General features: G+C 41.8%; 1 protein-coding gene across 1 annotated transcript in view; it reads left to right on the forward strand.

Moving 5' to 3' along the window:
- CTNND2 (catenin delta 2) overlaps nucleotides 1-22054 on the forward strand; it is an 867924-nt gene that overhangs the window by 564216 nt on the left and 281654 nt on the right. The window contains exon 4 of the mRNA XM_084621097.1: nucleotides 4967-5099. Coding sequence (XP_084477223.1) covers nucleotides 4967-5099 — 133 coding nt within the window. The remainder of the gene's footprint in view (nucleotides 1-4966; nucleotides 5100-22054) is intronic.

Here is a 22054-nt window from a genome sequence, read left to right on the forward strand (position 1 = left end):
CCATACCACCAGATATTAATACCTGTCCCCAACCTCTCTCTATGCACTGGGTTGTGGAACCCATGACCCTTGCCTAGCAAGTGCTGCTTAGTTGATGGTGAGTCCCTCCATCATAACAAAAGGCCAAGTACAGTTCCACTGTCCTTGATTCATATAATCAGGATAATAACAGTTTATTCTTCCTGCCCTAATAACAAAGAAACTGGGGCTCCTACAGGGGCAAAAGGAGATGAAAAGTGATTTTGGTTACATGCTCATGAAACATGCTCTTGTGTCAACTTTGAAATGTTATGTTGTATATTTGAAGGGCAGCATTGTTAACCCTTTCACTGCTGATCATTTAATAGACTCATAGATGTTAAGGTCAGAAGGGACCATCATGATCATCTGCACATAGTCTGATCTCCTGCACATTGCTAACCCTATGCAGGCCACAGAACATCACCCACCCACTCCTGAAATAGACCCCCCTAGCCTCCGACTGAGTTACTGAAGTCCTCAAATCATGGGTTAAAAACTTCAAGTTACAGAAAATCACTGTTTACACTAGTTTAAATCTGCAAGTGGCCTGGGCCCCATGCTGCAGAAGAAGGTGAAACCTCTCCAGGGTCTCAGCCAATCTGACCTGGGCAAAAATTCCTTCCCAACCCCAAATACGATGATCAGTAGACCCTGAGCGTGTGGGCTGCTGCTGTGCTATCTCACAAACCCAAACTGCTTCCAACAACTTTTCAGCTGCCTGAAGTCCCAGTTGTCCCTTGAAGAACTGCCAAAACTTCCAGCTTTCCCCTGATAGTTCTATAATACACTTATGCATTTTCAATACAAACACTGCAACACATTGAACATTAAAAATTTAGAGGCAGCAAAAAATAAATTGAATTTAATAAAAAATTAAATCAGCGGTTATATTGTAGTGATTGTGCTATTCATGTTCATATTTAATTCAATAAAAAACCATCAGTTTTGAACCCTTTCTCAAGCTGCCACAGAATCTCCACTTTGCTGGTTTGGAGAACTGCAGAATTTAAATCAGACTTGCTATGGAGTTGTTATGCTGTCTGGAGTGTCTCAAAATTCTGAGTGCCAATCTCAGGTCAGACTTTCAGAAAATAGGGCAGACATCCCACACTGGTGGTATATTCTATAATTAGATTTCACCAAGCTTGTGTTCCCGACAACCGGAACTTTTGTGATAAAAAATTATATAAACCAAAAATCATACTACATCAGGTTACTCCGAATCCCAAGGGAGCAGTCACTTACCCCAGATCAATTGGTACTCGGGATCTTACACCAGAAACAACACTGGTAGCCAATTCTCTAGTAAACTATCTAAAGATTTATTAGCTAAGAAAAATAAATGAGACATCAAAGGAGGTAAAATACATTAACAGGTCAATCAAAGTTTGTAAATCCAAATGATAGCAGAGATGTAATAATCTGCCAGTCTACAAAAGTATTTCAGGGTTACACAGAATAATTCTGGGGATATCTGCCTTCTTGTTTAGTTATTCCAGCCTGTTAGAATCCAAACAGTCCAGAAATGCTGGTTCATTCCATGAATCCATATGTATAGCTTTTTCCACACAGAAAGCAATCTGATAAGTGTCTTTACTCCTCCATGAACCCTTGCTTTGAAACTAGCATTTCTTGTTACAGCCATTAAGTCATTCATTAGCATTTCCTAGGTTCCATTCATGTTTGATGAGTTTAGTCACAGGGGTATACACAATGTAAAAGGAAAAGTAAGAGCAAACAACAATCCTTCTTTAGTTTCCATGAAGCTTTAACCCCTAAGATCTTACATTAACACACCTTGGATCAGGGATTATTTAATTACAGGGTATACATAACATAGAAGTAATGTAATAGCAAACTACAGGAGATAGACAAAAACAACACAATCAACAGCTCCTTTGATCGCTATTATCATACGAGTGACTTAGTCTGAACCAAGAAAAGGAGTACTTGTGGCACCTTAGAGACTAACCAATTTATTTGAGCATAAGCTTTCATGAGCTACAGCTCACTTCATCGGATGCATTCAGTGGAAAATGCAGTGAGGATGTTTTATACACACAGACAATGAAAAAATGAGTGTTTATCACTTCAAAAGGTTTTTCTCTCCCATTACCCATTACCAGCAGGACAGTGGGGTGGGAGGGGGTATTGTTTCATGGTCTCTGTGTGTATATAATGTCTACTGCAGTTTCCACGGTATGCATCTGATGAAGTGAGCTGTAGCTCACGAAAGCTCATGCTCAAATAAATTGGTTAGTCTCTAAGGTGCCACAAGTACTCCTTTTCTTTTCACTTTAGATAAGCTATTACCAGCAGGAGAGTGGGGTGGGGGGAGAGAAAAACCTTTTGAAGTGATAAACACCCATTTTTTCATTGTCTGTGTGTATAAAACATCCTCACTGCATTTTCCACTGAATGCATCCGATGAAGTGAGCTGTAGCTCACGAAAGCTTATGGTCAAATAAATTGGTTAGTCTCTAAGGTGCCACAAGTACTCCTTTTCTTTTTGCAAAGACAGACTAACACGGCTGTTACTCTGAAAACTTAGTTTGAACCCACACTAACACTGCTTTGATATTCACATACAAGTGACAGAGTAGCAGCCCTGTTAGTCTGTATCCATAAAAAGAAAAGGAGTACTTGTGGCACCTTAGAGACTAACTAATTTATTAGAGCATAAGCTTTTGTGAGCTACAGTTCACTTCATCGGATGCATACAGTGGAAATATAGCTCCCCGCTATATTTTCCACTGTGTGCATCCAATGACGTGAGCTGTCGCTCACGAAAGCTTATGCTCAAATAAATTTGTTAGTCTCTAAGGTGCCACAAATACTCCTTTTCTTTTTACATACAAGTGAATTGTCCTAAGACTCTAGCATTCCCTGTCACTCGGCCTGTCAGTGTCATAGGAGCACACAAGGTCTTGGATAGGCTTCAGAGTGGTAGACGTGTTAGTCTGTATCAGCAAAAACAACAAGGAGTACTTGTGGCACCTTAGAGACTAACAAATTTATTTGGGCATAAACTTTCTTGGGCTAACACCCACTTCATCAGATATTTCCACTCCATGCATCTGATGAAGTGGGTTTTAGCCCACTAAAGCTTATCCCCAAATAAATGTGTTAGTCTCTAAGGTCTTGGATAGTTCCTCACAGTCTAAATCCACCCTGGAACAGCCACCATATGATTTGTTGTTGTGTCCTTATGTTTTCTCTGTAATAAACAGTTCATGTAAAATTTATCACTTACATCAAACACAGCTTATTTAGTCTGAACTGATAAAGCACAGAATTCTGAATATATTTATTTTGTGTCATATATTTATCATCCTGGATCTTTGTAAGGATGCGACGTACAATGATACTTCTCGGGCTGACTGACAGAAAATGGTATGTACAATGGAATAGTAGAGAGATAAAAGAAAAGACAAATAGGTGATGCTAGAATTTCAACAAAGACTACTTGTTCTTGCAGGATCAATCTTGTTTTGCAGCATGCATTGTTATTACTTCAGTTCATTTTGGGGAACTTGTACTGTAAGTGTGAGCTGTCTGATTTTGCTAAAGACAGACTGCAGGTATACTGAAAGTTTTACTCAAACTGAGCGAATTCACCCAACATGGTATGGTAGGTCTCAGTTCAGCAGAGTCACTATGATTTAGGAAGAAGGAAGTGAATGGTATGTGTCTCTGAATCCTTTATACAAGGTAGAACTGGGCACTGGTCCTCGTAGGTCAGGGCAGATGGACTGTTTGGCAGCAAACCAAGTGAGGAGCAGTGGTTCCAGATAATGGGTGTCCAGTAATCCCAAGCCTCAGTGGCTGGAGTGGCTACAACAAAGGGCTTATGCAACTTCTCTACACGCTGTGTCCTGATCAGAGGGCAGATATGGTTTTCCTCAACCTTTGCACCATTCCCTCACACTAAGCCCATTTTACTCAGGCTCTGTGCCAGTATTGTGTGAATTTCAGCTTGAAAGCCATGTTCTACTGTCAGATTTCACATGCACAAATCCTGCTAAAGTCAGTGGAAAATGTGGGTGTTTATATGAGGGAAAAAATCAGCCCTAAGAATTAAAGGCATGTGAGATTTCTTCATTTCATTCGGAGATGCTGCACATACATCTGACTCCTGAGACACAAAATCAGGGCAGTTTTCCTGGGCACTATTCCCTTGAGTACAGAGACAAAGTTGTACCTGATTTGAAGTATTCCTTTAGAGCCCAGTTCTGCAAGATGCTGAACATGTGCTGAGATGATCTGAAATCCTCAAATCCCATCTTCATTTGGCTCTAAGGATGCTCAGCACCTCACAGGATCAAGACTGTACATTTGAGAGACATTTGCAGAGTTAGTTTCAATTAGGCATATATTTGCAAAGATGTAAAAGATATCAGCTGTGTGATTTTGGTGCATTAGTTTTGCTTTTTAATTTACATTGTACCTGGATACAGTGAACAAAAGACACAGTACATGGTTGTTTTCTGTATTAGATATCAATTTTGTCACATAATGATTATAGTAATTAAATGAATCTTTTCTGCAGTCAGTAATATTTAAGCCTAACATTTCCAATTTTAATTAAGTACGCATGTGTGCACATGTGTGTATAATTAGTTTTCTTTCTTCATTTCATCTTTATGAGAGTTTCCTGTAGTGCATTGGATTTAAAATTTAGAAGGGCCTTTGATGAGAGAATAAATAATTCAGATTAAACCTACAATTCTATAAAGTTGTGTTAGAATGGTAGAAGTAAAAAGGGGGGAAGTTCTATGTTCATATTCTTTCTGGCATTGAAAATAACAAAAAAAAAACCCAAAAAAACAGGGTTTTATCTATACATTTCTAACTGTATTGGTGGGTGAATCATTGCCACATTTAATACATGTATTCACTGTTGTCAGGTTCTTTGCTGAGGATACTCTTGTTTCTTTGTGTACAGAGAGTTTGGATGGAGAGATCCAGAACTTCCTGAAGTTATACAGATGTTACAGCATCAGTTCCCTTCAGTACAGTCCAACGCTGCAGCCTACTTGCAGCATCTCTGTTTTGGAGACAATAAAATAAAAGCAGAGGTAAGACACTTTGAGATTTTCTTTTAAAATGGCTTTGTCTACTAATTACCACCAGAAATTTTGTATAATTTGAAAAAGAACGTCAAGAGAAATCATGTATATATGCATATAACCTGTATATTCAAGCTTTTAAATAATCACTACCATTACAGAAGGTGAGTTACATAAAATTTTATTGAATCAGCCCCTTGGATGATTCATTTGTTTGGATTTGATTATTTTAAATTGAATGTGAGGTATTCAAATGTTGTGGCAGCCTAGGTGTCCAATAAGCAAGTAATGGCATGATCTGGCTTCCATAGAAGTCATAGGAATTTTGCTTTTGATTTAAATAGAAACAAGATTGGGACCTAAATAAAAGAAAAAGCTGAAATACATAAATAAATGTGTAACGTGTGCTACATTCCAAATAGAAACAAGAACACAAAACATGGGGCAATAAAAAGGGTTCTGAGCCCAAACTCTGTTTTCATTTATACTAGTGTAAATCAGGAGTAATTCCATTGAGTTGAATCAGAGATTTGCCCAAACAAGAACTTCAAGATTTGGCCCAAGATTTTTAGCCTGCAAAAACCAAACTTATTATTTCATTATTTCACCCAATTTTTAGGAAATAATTCTAACAAAAATAAAAAATAAAAAGCAGATGGCTCAGTACAATTTCTATCTAAAACTTCACAAAAACCATAGTCCCAGATCCTCAGCCCTTGCTGGCCCGCACTTGGCATTGGTGGGGGAGAGAGACCTCTGTGCTCCCTTGATCTCAGTAGCTACTGGTAGCCAGCTCACTCCTGCCGGAAATTTAAAACAGCCACAGAGGTGCTCTAAAATTATCCCAGTGCAGTACACTCCAAACACTCCTCCCTCCACCATGCTCAACGGAAGAGCCCCCTATATGAGCTGTACTCCACCCTGGGATTCCTCCATACATATGGAATTCCCAGATGGGAAAGCTTTTTCAGAACAGCCTAAAAAGATTGCATTGGTCCAAGGAACTGTTCCGTGATTTTTTGAGATTCAAACATAAATTATAGGAGAGTTAAAATAAAATATTTTTCTCTGTCTCAAAAGAGGTCATAACTGCTATAAGCCTAGATGTACCCCCTCCCACACCCTTCTTACCCTTTTCTCTCATTCCATCGCCGCTGCTCAGTCTTGATTCATCTCTTCAGGTTTCCCAGAAAGACAGTTACATGATTATAGCAATTTATTCATTGTACAACCACTGCTTCCTCCTGTTAGCCATGGATGGGGAGCCCTTGGGCAGCTGTCCAACTGAAGGGAAGAAAGTTGTTTGTTTTGTTGCCAACTGTGTATGGAAAATCCCTTAAGAGATAGGCTGTTGTAGGTCTGACCTGTCTGATTAGGACATCAATCTTTGACTATAGTTTAAGCTTTCAGAGTAATGAGCTTGATGTTCTTTGTATATTTTGTGTGTACTGATAAAGTATAAAGTACCACAGTGCTCAGCACCACTCTTATATTTTGCTGCCAAAAAAGGATAACAAATAAAATAAGAGATTTTGCTGGTGATGGTGACGTGTTTTTCCCTTTATTGGTTCTTCCCGAGGCCCTTGATAGATTTCTACCTCTGCAACAAGCAAGATGCATTTGAGGGCAAGACAAATCATTTTTTAAAAACAGTGCTCATGAGAATATGCTTTCAAACTGCTGCTGGTGGTGCTATAGATCTTGCTAACAAACAGTGGAATCTGTCTCCTTTTCTTTTGCTTTATGAAGAGTTTTTAACCTAAAGGACGCAAAGTGAGCAAGCTCCTTATTAATGATCATATGTATAAGAACCGGAAAACTCTTATTTATAGCACTCTGATTCCCTTGAATGAAATGTGCTTTATGGGCACGTCTGCAGTGCAGCTGGGAGAGAGCCTCCCAACCTGGCTAGACAGACTCATGCTAACAGGGCTCAAGCTAGCACACTAAAAATAACAGTGTGGACTCCTAGACTCCTAGACTCACTTAGGCTGCAGCTCAGGCTGTCAACCCTACCTGAATCCCTACGCTTGAGAACCTGAACTCCAGCCCAAGCCCCGCTGTTCACGCTGCTGTTTTTAGTGCACTGGTGCCCATATTTAGTGCAGCTATAGTGCCCATCTTTTAAAAGGGGAAGAAGGAGAACCTGAGGAACTACAGACCGGTCAGCCTTATGGAGAAGGTCCTCAAGGAAACCATTTTGAAGCACTTGGAAGAGAAGAAGGTGATCAGGAACAGTCCACATGGATTCAGCGGGGCAAGTCATGCCTGACCAAACTGATTGCCTTCTATGATGAGATAACTGGCTCTGTGAATATGGGGAAAGTGGTGGATGTGATATATCTTGACTTTAGCAAAGCTTTTGATACGGTCTCCCACACAGTATTCTTGCCAGCAAGTTTAAAAAGTATGATTGGATGAATGGACTATAAGGTGGATAGAAAGCTGGCTAGATTGTTGGTCTCAATGGGTAGTGATCAACGGCTCGATGTCTTGTTGGCAGCCGGTATTAAGTGGAGTGCCCAACGGTTGGTCCTGGGGCCAGTTTTGTTCAACATCTTTATTAATGATCTGGATGATGGGATATGCTGGAGAGTAGGGATAGGGTCCAGAGTGACCTAGACAAATTGGAGGATTGGGCCAAAAGAAATCTGATGAGGTTCAACAAGAACAAGTGCAGAGTCCTGCACTTAGGACAGAAGAATCCCATGCACCGCTACAGGCTGGGGACCGACTGGCTAAGCAGCAGTTCTGCAGAAAAGGACCTGGGGAATACAGTGGACGAGAAGCTGGATATGAATCATCAGTGTGCCCTTGTTGCCAAGAAGGCTAACAGCATATTGGGCTGCATTAGTAGAAGCATTGCCAGCAGATCGAGGGAAGTGATTATACCCTCTATTCGCCACTGGTGAGGCCACATCTGGAGTATGGCGTCCAGTTTTGGGCACCCCACTACAGAAAAGCTGTGGACAAATTGGAGAGAGTCCAGCGGAGGGCAACAAAATTGATTAGGGGGCTGGGGCTCATGACTTATGAGGAGAGGCTGAGGGGACTGGGATTGTTTACTCTGCAGAAGAGAAGAATGAGGGGGGATTTGATAGCTGCTGTCAACTACCTGAAAGGGGGTTCCAAAGAGGATGGATCTAGACTGTTCTCAGTGGTACCAGATGATAGAACATGGAGTAATGGTCTCAAGTTGCAGTGGGGGAGGTTTAGGTTGGATATTAGGAAAAACTTTTTCACTAGGAGGGTGGTGAAGCACTGGAATGGGTTACCTAGGGAGGTGGTGGAATCTCCATCCTTAGAGGTTTTTAAGGCCTGGCTTGACAGAGCCCTGGCTGGGATGATTTATTGGTGTTGGTCCTGCTTTGAGCAGGGGGTTGGACTAGATGACCTCCTGAGGTCTCTTCCAAGCCTAATCTTCTATGATTCTATGGCTGTCTGGGTTGAGAGACTTGTTCCCAGATGCAGTGTGGACATATCCTGCAAGGTCCTGATTCAACAAAGCACCTAAGCACAAGCTATGTGTGTGCTTTAGGCTCAAGACTTTGCCCAAATGGGGATGGGATTACTCTGATGCTTAGAATTAAGTATGTGCTTAAATACTTTGCTGAATCAGGGTTTTATAGATCACCGGAAGGAACTCAAAAAGAAAAAGAGCACTTGTGGCACCTTAGAGACTAACAAATTTATTTGAGCATAAGCTTTTGTGAGCTACAGCTCACTTCATTGGATGCATGCAGTGGAAAATACAGTGGGGAGATTTATATACACAGAGGACATGAAACAATGGGTGTTACCAGGCACACTGTAACAAGAATGATCAGGTAAGGTGAGCTATTACCAGCAAGAGAGTGGGGTGGGAGGGAAACTTTTGTAGTCAAATTAATCAAGGTGGGTCATTTCCAGCAGTTGACAAGAACGTGTGAGGAACAGTGGGGGGTGGGGGGAATAGTTTTACTTTGTGTAATGACCCATCCACTCCCAGTCTTTATTCAAGCCTAAGTTAATTGCCCCTTTTAGGTCTGTAATCGAGTGTCCAAAGAGATTGAAGTGTTCTCCGACTGGTTTTTTAATATTATAATTCTTGACATCTGATTTGTGTCCATTTATTCTTTTACATAGAGACTGTCCAGTTTGACCAATGTACATGGTAGAGGGGCATTTCTGGCACATGATGGCATATATCACATTGGTAGATGTGCAGGTGAACGAGCCTCTGATAGTGTGGCTGATGTGATTAGGCACTATGATGGTGTTCCCTGAATAGATATGTGGACACAGTTGGCAACGGGCTTTGTTGCAAGGATAGGTTCCTGGGTTAGTGGTTTTGTTGTGTGGTGTGTGGTTGCTGGTGAGTATTTGCTTCAGGTTGGGGGGCTGTCAGTAAGCAAGGACTGGCCTGTCTCCCAAGATCTGTGAGAGTGATGGGTCATCCTGCAGGATAGGTTGTACATCCTTGATGGTGCGTTGGAGAGGTTTTAGTTGGGGGCTGAAGGTGATAGCTAGTGGCATTCTGTTATTTTCTTTGTTGGGCCTGTCCTGTAGTAGGTAACTTCTGGGTACTCTTCTGGTTCATATTTTTTCATGCTTTGTGTGTATAAAAAGATCTTCTACACTTTCCACAGTATGCGTCTGATGAAGTGAGCTGTAGCTCACAAAAGCTTATGCTCAAATAAATTGGTTAGTCTCTAAGGTGCCACAAGTACTCCTTTTCTTCTGGCTCTGTCAATCTGTTTCTGTTGAAGGAACTCAAAGTGCTATAAATAAAACTATATATTACTTCAGATCTCAGGCTCCAATTTCGCAAGTTTCCTAATCATGTGCCTATCTATAAGATAATGAGTAGTCCCACTCACTTATTTGGGATTAATCATGTGCTTACAGTTAGGGTATGTCTACATTTACAACACTACAGTGGCACAGTTGTAGTGTTGCAGCCATCAGCATTGGTAATCCTCCTCCCCAAGAGGCTGTAGATAGGTCAACTGAAGAATTCTTGCAGCAACCTAGTGCTGTCTACATGTGGACTTAGGTCTGCTAACTTTGCCACTCTGGGGTGTGGATTTTTCACAGCCCTGCATAATGTAGTTATTCCAACCTAATTTTCTAGTGTAGACCGGGCTTTAGGTGTGCATATAAGTAGCTTGCTGAATCTGGACCTAAACAAGGGTACCTGCGAACAGAATTGGACTCATTCATCCTCTCCAGATATAATGCATTTGTATTTTTCAAATGATTATAGAACTTGTTTTCCTTGTCTAAATGTCTTGCCTGTTGAATTAGCCAGGATTAACATTAGACTCGCTCATCAATAAGATTAGCTGCATGGTTCTGTACAGTTACAAGGAAATGGAAAGGTTTCAGTGGAGTGTACAGGAGAGGGAAGGGCACAGCCAGGCACACCCAGAAAATGATTTTCACTCTACAACTTGCAACATCTTTGGAATTAATGGTTTAAGTCTTTGGATCCCCAAATATAATGCAAGAAATCCAAATTCAACACAAATCCAAATCCATTGGAAAGGAGAAAATTACTACTCTACTTTATTAAATAAATAGGTTTAAAGAGGTACAAACGGCTTGTGTTGCAGTAGCAAGAACATGGCCCAGATGGTGTTTGGGGATTTTGAGAAAGGAGTGGGTTAGGGAAAATATGAATGAAGGAGGTGATATTTATGACTCCTGGTAGACTACATGGAGAAGGTGAATCCATAAAGGCTTACTGATTCATTTGTAAGGTTTGTTATTATTTTTAATGTGTATGTCCCCAGAGCATTGTATGGGCATATCTAAAACAAAAAAATGAATCCAAAGAATGAGTGGATGTAATTCTATGGCCTGTGCTATGCAGGAGGCCAGACTTAGATGATCATAATGGCCCCTTTGACCTTAAAATCTATCTATGAAATAATGTTTCAGCTCTTGGTGTCATCTTCAGAGCCAGAGTGAAACAAGACTGGAAAATGCACAGAATCTCTCTTGCAGAGTTTGCTAAGCCTGTGGTGCTATACAACCTGCTGCCACACTGCAGTTACAAGAAAGATGCTTTAGGGTACTCATTCAAAAACTTGTTATGACCATTTAAATTTAGATAGCATCTGGATTGGAGTATAATTTATACCATATTTTCCATCTAAAAGAGACGGTTTTATTAATAATCATTCATCCTAGCCCAACCACCCCTTCACAATGTCTGCTTTGTACTTTAGATGGTTATAAGATCTTTGGTCCCCGGCCATGTGTGAGTTCAATGAGACTACTGACATGCATCAAGTTAATTCCAGCTGCTTGTGGGATAAGGGCCCTTTATGTTTTATTCTAGAAAGACAGTGTCCACTTAAAAACTAGTCAGTTAAAAAAATAATAATTGCAGGTACTACGCTTGTTCTTAAGACTCCAGCCAATATTTGTGGTTTTACAATTATGGTTTCCTCTTTTATACAAAGAAATTTCTCTCCCCGGTTGCTGTGTGAAAAAACACAAAAAAACAGGAGAAATGTATTGACTGTGCAGAAGAAAACATTGAACTGGCTATATTAGAAATGTCAAATGAATACAGTAAACAAAACTGGGAAAAAATAAAATATTTTTCTCTAATCTTTTTCAGTTACAGTAACCTTGGGTTTTACTTGTAACCATAGTAAATAAAAATGGCTTTCATACAAAAGTGTAATTTTAAGTTGATAGAGTCCCTTTAAATAAAACTGTATTTTTTCATGAATCCAAAGTCCTTATCGTTCTTTTTGTCAAGAACAAGAAAAAGGCTTAAGCTTTGAATACGTGCCTCTTTAACCTGGTAACTATTATCTTATCCAGAGGTATCTGCAGATGCCCTTGTCCTGTCCACTAAAAGGACATTCTGCAAAGAGGATTACTGTTTCATGGGAGGAAGCCTCAGGGGGTTGCATAGGTGTCAAAAGCCATTTGTGCATTCACAGAGCACTCATGTCTATTGCTTTTGTATTTTTAGGGTAGGGTTTTCATTTTTTCCCTTCCAACTTTCATAAGGGTATATAAATATTGGAGTGAGATAAATAATTGTGAATTTTATATAGAAGAAAATGGTGTTACTGTTTTCATTTCTCTTCTTTGCAACATTTTAAAAAATTAAAATCAAGGCTTGGGGTGTTTTTTAAAGCATGATTAGTTGAATGTTTCCATTTCTGAAGATGCAGCTTTTACCCAAAGGTTCCCTCAAATTGCACTTTTGCATAGGTGCCTCTCTCCTCTAATAGAACAAGGAGGAGACTAACACAGTTACCCCTCTGATACGTCTCTCCTCTAATAGCTGAGTCTCTTTAACTATGGCTGACAATGGGTCATATAAAGAGTTCATTAACTCTTCGGTCAGTGGTGCTTCTTCTAGTCCTCTGCTCCTGTCCTAACTCTTTAGATTCTCTCAGAATCACCAGAGGAGAACTGGGGGAGCCTCGTTTATGTGACTGTGACTGACAGATGGATTTTCTCTCCTAGTGGGTGGTGATCAACCCCCAGTGTGAAGTCTCACCTGGATTGGTGAGGACAGAACATACAGAAAAAATACAACTGCATCTCTAATAGAATCTGCATCCCAGAATACTTCAGAGAGTTAAATGAGACAATTATAGATGTTCATTGATAAATAGTGGCTGTGGAGAGCGCAATTAAGAGGCAAAGGCAAGGGAGAAAAGATATGTTTTCAGCTGAGATTTGAAAACAAATGGAGAGTTGATGAGGCGGAAAGACACAGGAAGACTCTTCCAGATGGCAATTGCTGCTGAGGAGAAGGCTCTCACCAACAGTGGTGCATTTGTGTGTAGAGACAGAGAGGAGCCGGTCCTAGACCACCAGAGAGAAGAAGCAGGAGAGGTAGAAAGAGAGGAGCATTTTAAAGTAGTCAGCAGAGAACTTTTTTTTAAAAGAGCACTTTCTATGAAACACAGGATTCATTCTTCTAAAGCAATTTCTCTTGCTTTAAAGACATCTAACTCCTTTGTATGAGGTCACCATATAAAGGGATTGAACTGTGCAGTTTCACACACCAACACCATTTTGCTCTGATGGAAAATGGCAACCGGCCATCAGCTGCAAAGGTATAACAGGTCACTGAGGGTTTTGGCTCCAGTGACTCCTTTCTGTAAGCTGGGAAATTAATTTCAGCTATCAAAGCTATAACAACTGTAACACTTAGTGCTTGTAGATTTCATACCAGCATTTGTGCAAGGATGTGAAATAAAGGGGTAGTGACTATTGAACTCACCTTCTTATTGCCTTTCCTTCTGTCCTTAATAAATACTGCTGGAGCTAACAACCTCCTTTTTATCTAGGAGGGCATATGTATTTGCTCTCTTACAGCACACTATCTTAGAAATAAAGCAGCAGTACTGATTTTATTTTATGACAATGCAATACTGAATAAAGAGAGCATGAATATATGTTGGATGCATTTATTTCCCCACATCCCATTATTCCCCAAATTAATGATTTTGCCTTAAATCTTTATTTAGAGGTTTTCCTGCAGCTTTCTTTTATCTGTCCTTTAAAATTACTTCAGAACATTGTCTATGTTTTTTCTCTGTCTTGTAGTGTGCACTGACTATATTTCATTAACTTCTTCATTTCTAAGGGTATATGTACAATGCATAGCAAACCCAGGCTCTTACCCAGATTTGAGCCTTAGTCCCTCCTACTATCCTTACAGAAAAACCTCTGACCTGAGTTTGAAGGTGCTTTAGGTCTAGACTAGCTTGCTCAGCTGGGAGTCTGGGTCAGAATCCAGAATCCTCTTTAAGTAGGGCTGAAACCTGCCCACTTTGCAGTGTGGACACAATCTAAACCACTTGAGTGCTGACAGTCTTAAGGTATGTCTACACTACGAAATTAGGTCGAACGTATAGAAGTCGGTTTTTTAGAAATCGTTTTTATATAGTCAATTGTGTGTGTCCCCTCACAAAATGCTCTAAGTGCATTCAGTGCATTAACTCGGCGGAGTGCTTCCTCAGTACTGAGGCTAGTGTCAACTTCCGGAGCGTTGCACTGTGGGTAGTTATCCCACAGTTCCCGCAGTCTCCGTTGCCCATTGGAATTCTGGGTTGAGATCCCAATGCCTAATGGGGCAAAAACATTGTTACAGGTGGTTCTGGGTACATGTCATCAGTCCCCCCCACCCCCGTGAAAGCAACGGCAGACAATCATATCACGCCTTTTTTCCTGAGTTACCTGTGCAGACGCCATACCACGGCAAGCATGGAGCCAGCTCAGTTCACTGTCACCGTACATCTCCTGGGTGCTGGCAGACGTGGTACTGCATTGCTACACAGCAGCAGCTCATTGCCTTTTGGCAGCAGACTGTGCAATAGGCCTGATAACCATCGTCATCATGTCCGAGGTGCTCCTGGCCACCTCAGTATGATCAGTCAGGAGCGCCTGGGCAGACATGGGTGCAGGGACTAAAATAGGAGTGACTTGACCAGGTCATTCTCTTTAGTCCTTCCGGCAGTCGTATTGCACCGTCTTCTGGCGAGCAGCCAGGAGATGAGGATGGCTAGCAGACTTACTGCACTGTCTGCTGCCAGCCAAAGATGTAAAAGATAGATGGAGTGGATCAAAACAAGAAATAGACCAGATTTGTTTTGTATTCATTTGCTCCCCCCTCCCTCCCTCCGTGAAATCAACAGCCGGCAATTGTTTCAGTGAGGTCTGTCAGGGGCACCTTGAAAAGTTTAATGAAGATTCAGTCCTGCCTGGAATATGAGGGGAAGGGATAGCTCAGTGGGTTGAGCATTAGCCTGCTAAACCTAGGGTTTTGAGTTCAATCCTTGAGGGGGTCATTCTGTGTGACAGTTGTTTTTGTTTCTCCTTGATGTAAAGCCACCCCCTTTGTTGATTTTAATTCCCTGTAAGCCAACCCTATAAGCCATGTTGTCAGTCGCCCCTCCCTCCATCAGAGCAACGGCAGACAGTCATTCCGCGCCTTTTTTCCATGCAGACGCCATACCACGGCAAGCATGGAGCCCACTCAGATCACTTTCGCAATTAGGAGCACATTAAACACCACGCGCGTTATCCAGCATCAGAACCTGGCAAAGCGAAACCAGGCGAGTAGGCGACGTCAGTGCGGTGACGAGAGTCATGAGGACATGGACACAGACTTCTCTCAAAGCATGGGCCCTGGCAATGTGGGCATCATGGTTCTAATGGGGCAGGTTCATGCTGTGGAACACCGATTCTGGGCCTGGGAAACAAGCACAGACTGGTGGGACCTCATAGTGTTGCAGGTCTGGGACGATTCCCAGTGGCTGCAAAACTTTTGCAAGCGTAAGGGCACTTTCATGGAACTTTGTGACTTGCTTTCCCCTGCCCTGAAGCACCAGAATACCAAGATGAGAGCAGCCCTCACAGTTGAGAAGCAAGTGGCAATAGCCCTGTGAAAGCTTGCAACGCCAGAGCTACCGGTCAGTCGGGAATCAATTTGGAGTGGACAAATCTACTGTGGGGGCTGCTGTGATGCAAGTAGCCAACGCAATCAAAGATCTGCTGATATCAAGGGTAGGGACCCTGGAAAATGTGCAGGTCATAGTGGATGGCTTTGCTGCAATGGAATTCCCTAACTGTGGTGGGGCCATAGACGGAACCCATATCCCTATCTTGGCACCGGAGCACCAAGCCGGCGAGTACATAAACCGCAAGGGGTACTTTTCAATAGTGCTGCAAGCACTGGTGGATCACAAGGGACGTTTCACCAACATCAGCGTGGGATGGCCGGGAAAAGGACATGACGCTCGCATCTTCAGGAACTCTGGTCTGTTTCAAAAGCTGCAGGAAGGGACTTTCTTCCCAAACCAGAAAATAACCATTGAGGACGTTGAAATGCCTATAGTTATCCTTGGGGACCCAGCCTACCCCTTAATGCCATGGCTCATGAAGCCGTACACAGGCAGCCTGGACAGTAGTTAGGATCTCTTCAACTACAGGTTGAGCAAGCACAGAATGGTGGTAGAATGTGCCTTTGGACATTTAAAAGTGTGCTGGCACAGTTTACTGACTCGGTTAGACCTCAGCGAAACTAATATTCCCATTGATACTACTGGTTGCTGTGCACGCCACAATATCTGTGAGGGGGAGATGTTTATGGCAGGGTGGGAGGTTGAGGCAAATCGCCTGGCCGCTGGTTACGCACAGCCCGACACCAGGGTGGTTAGAAGAGCACAGGAGGGCGCGGTGCTCATCAGAGAAGCTTTGAAAACCAGTTTCATGACTGGCCAGGCTACGGTGTGAAAGTTCTGTTTGTTTCTCTTTGATGAAATCCCCCGCCCCTTGGTTCACTCTACTTCCCTGAAAGCTAATCACCCTCTCCTCCCCCCTTCGATCACCGCTTACAGAGGCAATAAAGTCATTGTTGCTTCACATTCATGCATTCTTTATTCATTCATCACACAAATAGGGGGATAACTGCCAAGGTAGCCCAAGAAGGGTGGTAGAGGAGGGAAGCACTGGGTGGGATGGTGGAGGAGGGAAGGACAAGGCCACACAGCACTTTAAAACTTTAAAACTTCTTGAATGCCAGCCTTCTGTTGCTTGGGCAATCCTCTGGGGTGGAATGACTGCGTGGCTGGAGGCCCCCACACCGCGTTCTTGGGTGTCTGGGTGAGGAGGCTATGGAACTTGGGGAGGAGGACGGTTGTTTACACAGGGACTGTAGCGGCAGTCTGTGCTCCAGCTGTCTTTCCTGCAGCTCAACCATACGCTGGATCATATTAGTTTGATCCTCCAGCAGCGTCAGCATTGAATCCTGCCTCCTCTCATCACGCTGCTGCCATCTATCAGCTTCAGCCCTTCCTTCAGCCCACCACTTACTCTCTTCAGCCCACCACCTCTCCTCCCGGTCATTTTGTGCTTTCCTGCACTCTGACATTGTCTGCCTCCACACATTCATCTGTGCTCTGTCAGTGTGGGAGGACAGCATGAGGTCAGAAAACATTTCATTGCAAGTGCATTTTTTTCGCCTTCTAATCTTCGCTAGCCTCTGGGAAGGAGAAGATCCTGTGATCCTTGAAACACATGCAGCTGGTGGAGAAAAAAAAAGGGACAGTGGTATTTAAAAAGACACATGTTATAGAACAATGGGTACACTCTTTCATGGTAAACCTTGCTGTTAACATTACATACATAGCACATGTGCTTTCGTTCCAAGGTCGCATTTTGCCTCCCCCCACCACGTGGCTAACTCTTCCCGCCTCCCCGTGGCTAACAGTGGGGAAAATTTCTGTTCAGCCACAGGCAAACAGCCCAGCAGGAATGGGCACCTCTGAATGTCTCCTTAAAAAAAGCACCCTATTTCAACTAGGTGACCATGAATGATATCACTCTCCTGAGGATAACACAGAAAGATAAAGAACAGATGATGTTTGAACGCCAGCAAACATACGCTGCAATGCTTTTTTCTGCAATGATTCCCGACTATGTGCTGCTGGCCTGGCGTGATAAAGTGTCCCACCATAGTGGACGGAATAAAGCTGCCCTCCCCAGAAACTTTTGCAAAGGCTTTGGGAGTACATCCAGGAGAGCTTTATGGAGATGTCCCTGGAGGATTTCTGCTCCATCCCCAGACACATTAACATACTTTTCCAGTAGCTGTACTGGCTGCGAATGCCAGGACAAATTAATCATTAAACATGCTTGCTTTTAAACCATGTATACTATTTAAAAAGGTACACTCACCAGAGGTCCCTTCTCCACCTGGTGGGTCTGGGAGGCAGCCTTGGATGGGTGTGGGGGATACCGGCTCCAGGTCCAGGGTGAGAAACAGTTCCTGGCTGTCGGGAAAATCAGTTTCTCCGCTTGCTTGCTGTGAGCTATCTACAACATCATCGTCATCATCTTCCTCGTCCCCAAAACCTGCTTCCTTGTTGCCTCCATCTCCATTGAAGGAGTCAAAGCACACGGTTGGGGTAGTGGTGGCTGAACCCCCTAAAATGGCATGTAGCTCATCATAGAAGCAGCATGTTTGGGGCTGTGACCCAGAGTGGCTGTTTGCCTCTCTGGTTTTCTGGTAGGCTTGCCTCAGCTCCTTAAGTTTCACGCGGCACTGCTTCGGGTCCCTGTTATGGCCTCTGTCCTTCATGCCCTGGGAGATTTTGACAAATGTTTTGGCATTTCGAAAACTGGAACGGAGTTCTGATAGCACGGATTCCTCTCCCCATACAGCGATCAGATCCCGTACCTCCTGTTCGGTCCATGCTGGAGCTCTTTTGCGATTCTGGGACTCCATCATGGTCACCTCTGCTGATGAGCTCTGCATGGTCACCTGCAGCTTGCCACGCTGGCCAAACAGGAAATGAGATTCAAAAGATCACGGGCCTTTTCCTGTCTACCTGGCCAGTGCATCTGAGTTGAGAGTGCTGTCCAGAGCGGTCACAATGGAGCATTCTGGGATAGCTCCCTGAGGCCAATACCGTCTAATTGCGTCCACACTACCCGAAATTCGACCCTGCAAGGCCAATTTCAATGCTCATCCCCTTGTCGGGGATGGAGTAAAGAAATTGAGTTTAAGAGCCCTTTAAGTCAAAAAAAGGGCTTTGCCGTGTGGACGGGTGCAGGGTTAAATCGATTTTAATGCTGCTAAATTCAACCTCAACTCCTAGTGTAGATCAGGGCTTAGGCAGACGAGTTCTCCCACTAATTGACACAATTGACTGGGCAAGAATCCTAGGATATTTCAGCATACAGAACCATGGGGTATATCCTCAGGCACACACACCAAGTGCAGAAACAGTGAGGACACAGTTTTGCAGGCAGACCTGTATAGTGGGGACACTCACAGCTAGAGCTGGGAGACATTTTTCAACAGACTTTTTTTTTAAAAATAATGCAGATTTGGCAACACCAAAACATTAAGAAAATTCATGTCAATTTCACCAAATTGTTCATTTAACAAAAATAATCAGAAAAAAATTAAAACATTTTCATTATTCAAACAAAACATTTCAGTTTTTCAATTAGAATCAACTTTTGTTTTGAAATTTCCTTGAATTTAATTTTAGGGCTATAAAACAATAATCAAATACCATTTATTTAAATATTTTTGGATGTTTTCTACATTTTCAAATATATTGATTTCAGTTACAATATGGAATACAAAGTGTACAGTGCTCATGTTATATTTATTTTAATTTCAAATATTAGCACTGTAAAAAAGAAAAGCAATAGTATTTTTCAATTCACCTAATACAAGTACTATAGTGCAATCTCTTTATCCTGAAAGTTGAACTTACAATTGTAGAATTATGTACAAAAAATAACTGCATTCAAAAATAAAACAGTGTCAACTTTTAGAGCCTACAAGTCCATTCAGTCCCACTTCTTGTTCAGCCAATTGCTCAGACAAACAAATTTGGTTACAATTTGCAGGAGATGCTGCCTGCTTCTTGTTTACGTCAACCGAAAGTGAGAACAGGCATTTGCATGGCACTGTTGTAGCCGGCATTGCAAGATATTTACGTGCCAGATGTGCTAAAGATTCATATGTCCTTTCATGCTTCAACCACTCTGCCAGAGGTCATGCATCCATGCTGATGACGGGTTCTGCTCGAGAACGATACAAAACAAAGAGGACCGACACATGTTCATTTTCATCATCTGAGTCAGATGCCACCAGCAGAAGGCTGATTTTCTTTTTTGGTGGTTCAGTTTCTGTAGTTTCCGCATCAGAGTGTTGCTCTTTTAAGATCTCTGAAAACATGCTCCACACCTCGCCCCCCTCAGATTTTGGAAGGCACTTCAGATTCTTAAACCTTGGGTCGAGTGCTGTAGCTATTTTTAGAAATCTCACATTGGTACCTTCTTTGGTTTTGTCAAATCGACTGTGACAGTGTTCTTAAAAAGAACATGTGCTGGGTCATCATCTGAGACTGCTATAGTATGAAATATATGGTAGAATGCGGGTAAAACAGATGAGGATACATACAATTCTCCTCCAAGGAGTTCAGTCAAAATTTAATTAATGCATTATTTTTTTAACGACCATCGTCAGCATAGAAGCATGTCCTCTGGAATGGTGGCTGAAGCATGAAGAGGCATACGAATATTTAGCATATCTGGCATGTAAATATATATTGTAATGACAGCTACAAAAGTTCCATGTGAATGCCTGTTCTCATTTTCAGGTGACATTGTAAATAAGAAGCAAGCAGCAGTATCTCCCGTAAATGTAAACAAACTTGTTTGTCTTAGTGATTGGCTGAACAAGAAGTAGGACTGAGTGAACCTGTAGGTGCTAAAGTTTCAGATTGTTTTGTTTTTGAGTGCAGTTATGTAAGAAAAAAATCTACATTTGTAAGTTACACTTTCACGATAAAGAGATTGCACTTTGGTACTTGTGTGAGGTGAATTGAAAAATACTATTTCTTATGTTTATCCTTTTTACAGTGCAAATATTTATAATAAAAAATAATAATTTAAAGTGAACACTGTGCCCTTTATATCATATCGAACAGTGTAACCCATAGTTATGATTGGAAGGATTAGATTTTTATTGGTAAACATCATATCTCTTTGGGGGAGGGATAGCTCAGTGGTTTGAGCATTGCCCTGCTAAATCCAGGGTTGTGAGTTCAATCCTTGAGGGGGCCATTTAGGGATGTGGGGTAAAAATTGGGGCTTGGTCCTCCTTTGAGCAGGGGGTTGAACTAGATGACCTCCTGAGGTCCCTTCCAACCCTGATATTCTATGAATGTCATTGAACACACAGAGACTGATTAAAAAAAAATTCCATCAGTAATAATCAAAATGTACAGATAGGCAAAGTAAGAAAAATGCTGCTTAAGAACCTATTAGGGTTTTATTTAAGTATATTTACTTTGTTTATTTTTATTTGTTTTATTTGTATTTTTATATGTGGTGTTGACAAATTTGTGTTTAATGGTTATAAAGCTTTACCTTTTAAAATCTCAATGCCTACATTAAATTAATTATTGTCTGACACAACCCCGTAATTTCCTACAATCATGAAAAATTAAAAAGATAACTATTGAAAAAAAAACCTGCTTTAAACAACTGTGAACATTTAAAAGTGAAAAAATCGGAAAAAAAATAAAATAGACATCAATATTATCTGTCTACATTATTTTAAAAAAATTTATATTCAGCTAAGACTACCTATAGTCTATGTCAATGGTTTTCAACCTTTTTTCATTTGCAGATCCCTGAAAAATTTCAAATAGAGGTGTTTGACCTCTTTGGAAATCTTAGACATAGTCTGTGGACCCCTAGGGTCCATGGACCACAGGTTAAAAACCAGTGTTATATGGTAATGACAACCTTTCACGGACCCCTTAGATACAGTCTTCAGACCCCCAGGGGTCAGCGGACTACAGATTGAGAACCACTGGTCTATGTCATCAAGGTTAATCTTTGTTGTTTTTTCTTGAAAATGTCTTATCCAAGATTATATGCAGTGTTGTTGCAGCCATATGTTGCAGCCATAACTTCTATTGGTGAGAGAGAGAAGCTTTTGAGTTTACACAGCTCTGAAGAAGAGCTCTGTGTGAGCTCGAAAGTTTGTCTCTCTCACCAACAGAATTTGGTCCAATAAAAAATATTACCTCACCCACCTTGTCTCTCTTTTATCCAAGATCATTCATTCCCTATTTCTGTTTCTCTTCTCCCACGCACTCCTTTTTACTGCAGTTCACATAGTTACTGTTTTCTGGGATTTGATTCTCCCTTTAAGAATAAGGATAGCAACTTTTGAAATCAATAGGTCTCAGCTCAGTGAATCCAGTCTGCCTCCTTTTGGAATCGGAGCTGACTACAGTATTTCTTGACGTGAAGAGTTTTATGTCTGCATCACAGACAAAATCAATTTGATTCAGACCTCACTAATCAGTTTCACTGTGACAGACCTATACCCTTGGGCAGCCCACCGTGAGTTGGACCCACTCCCTTCATGGTTTGTACAATCAGTGAAGAAATACTGAATACTG

This window comes from Lepidochelys olivacea, assembly GCF_965140295.1.
Source record: "Lepidochelys olivacea isolate rLepOli2 genome assembly, chromosome: 2".
Classification (NCBI taxonomy): domain Eukaryota; kingdom Metazoa; phylum Chordata; order Testudines; family Cheloniidae; genus Lepidochelys; species Lepidochelys olivacea.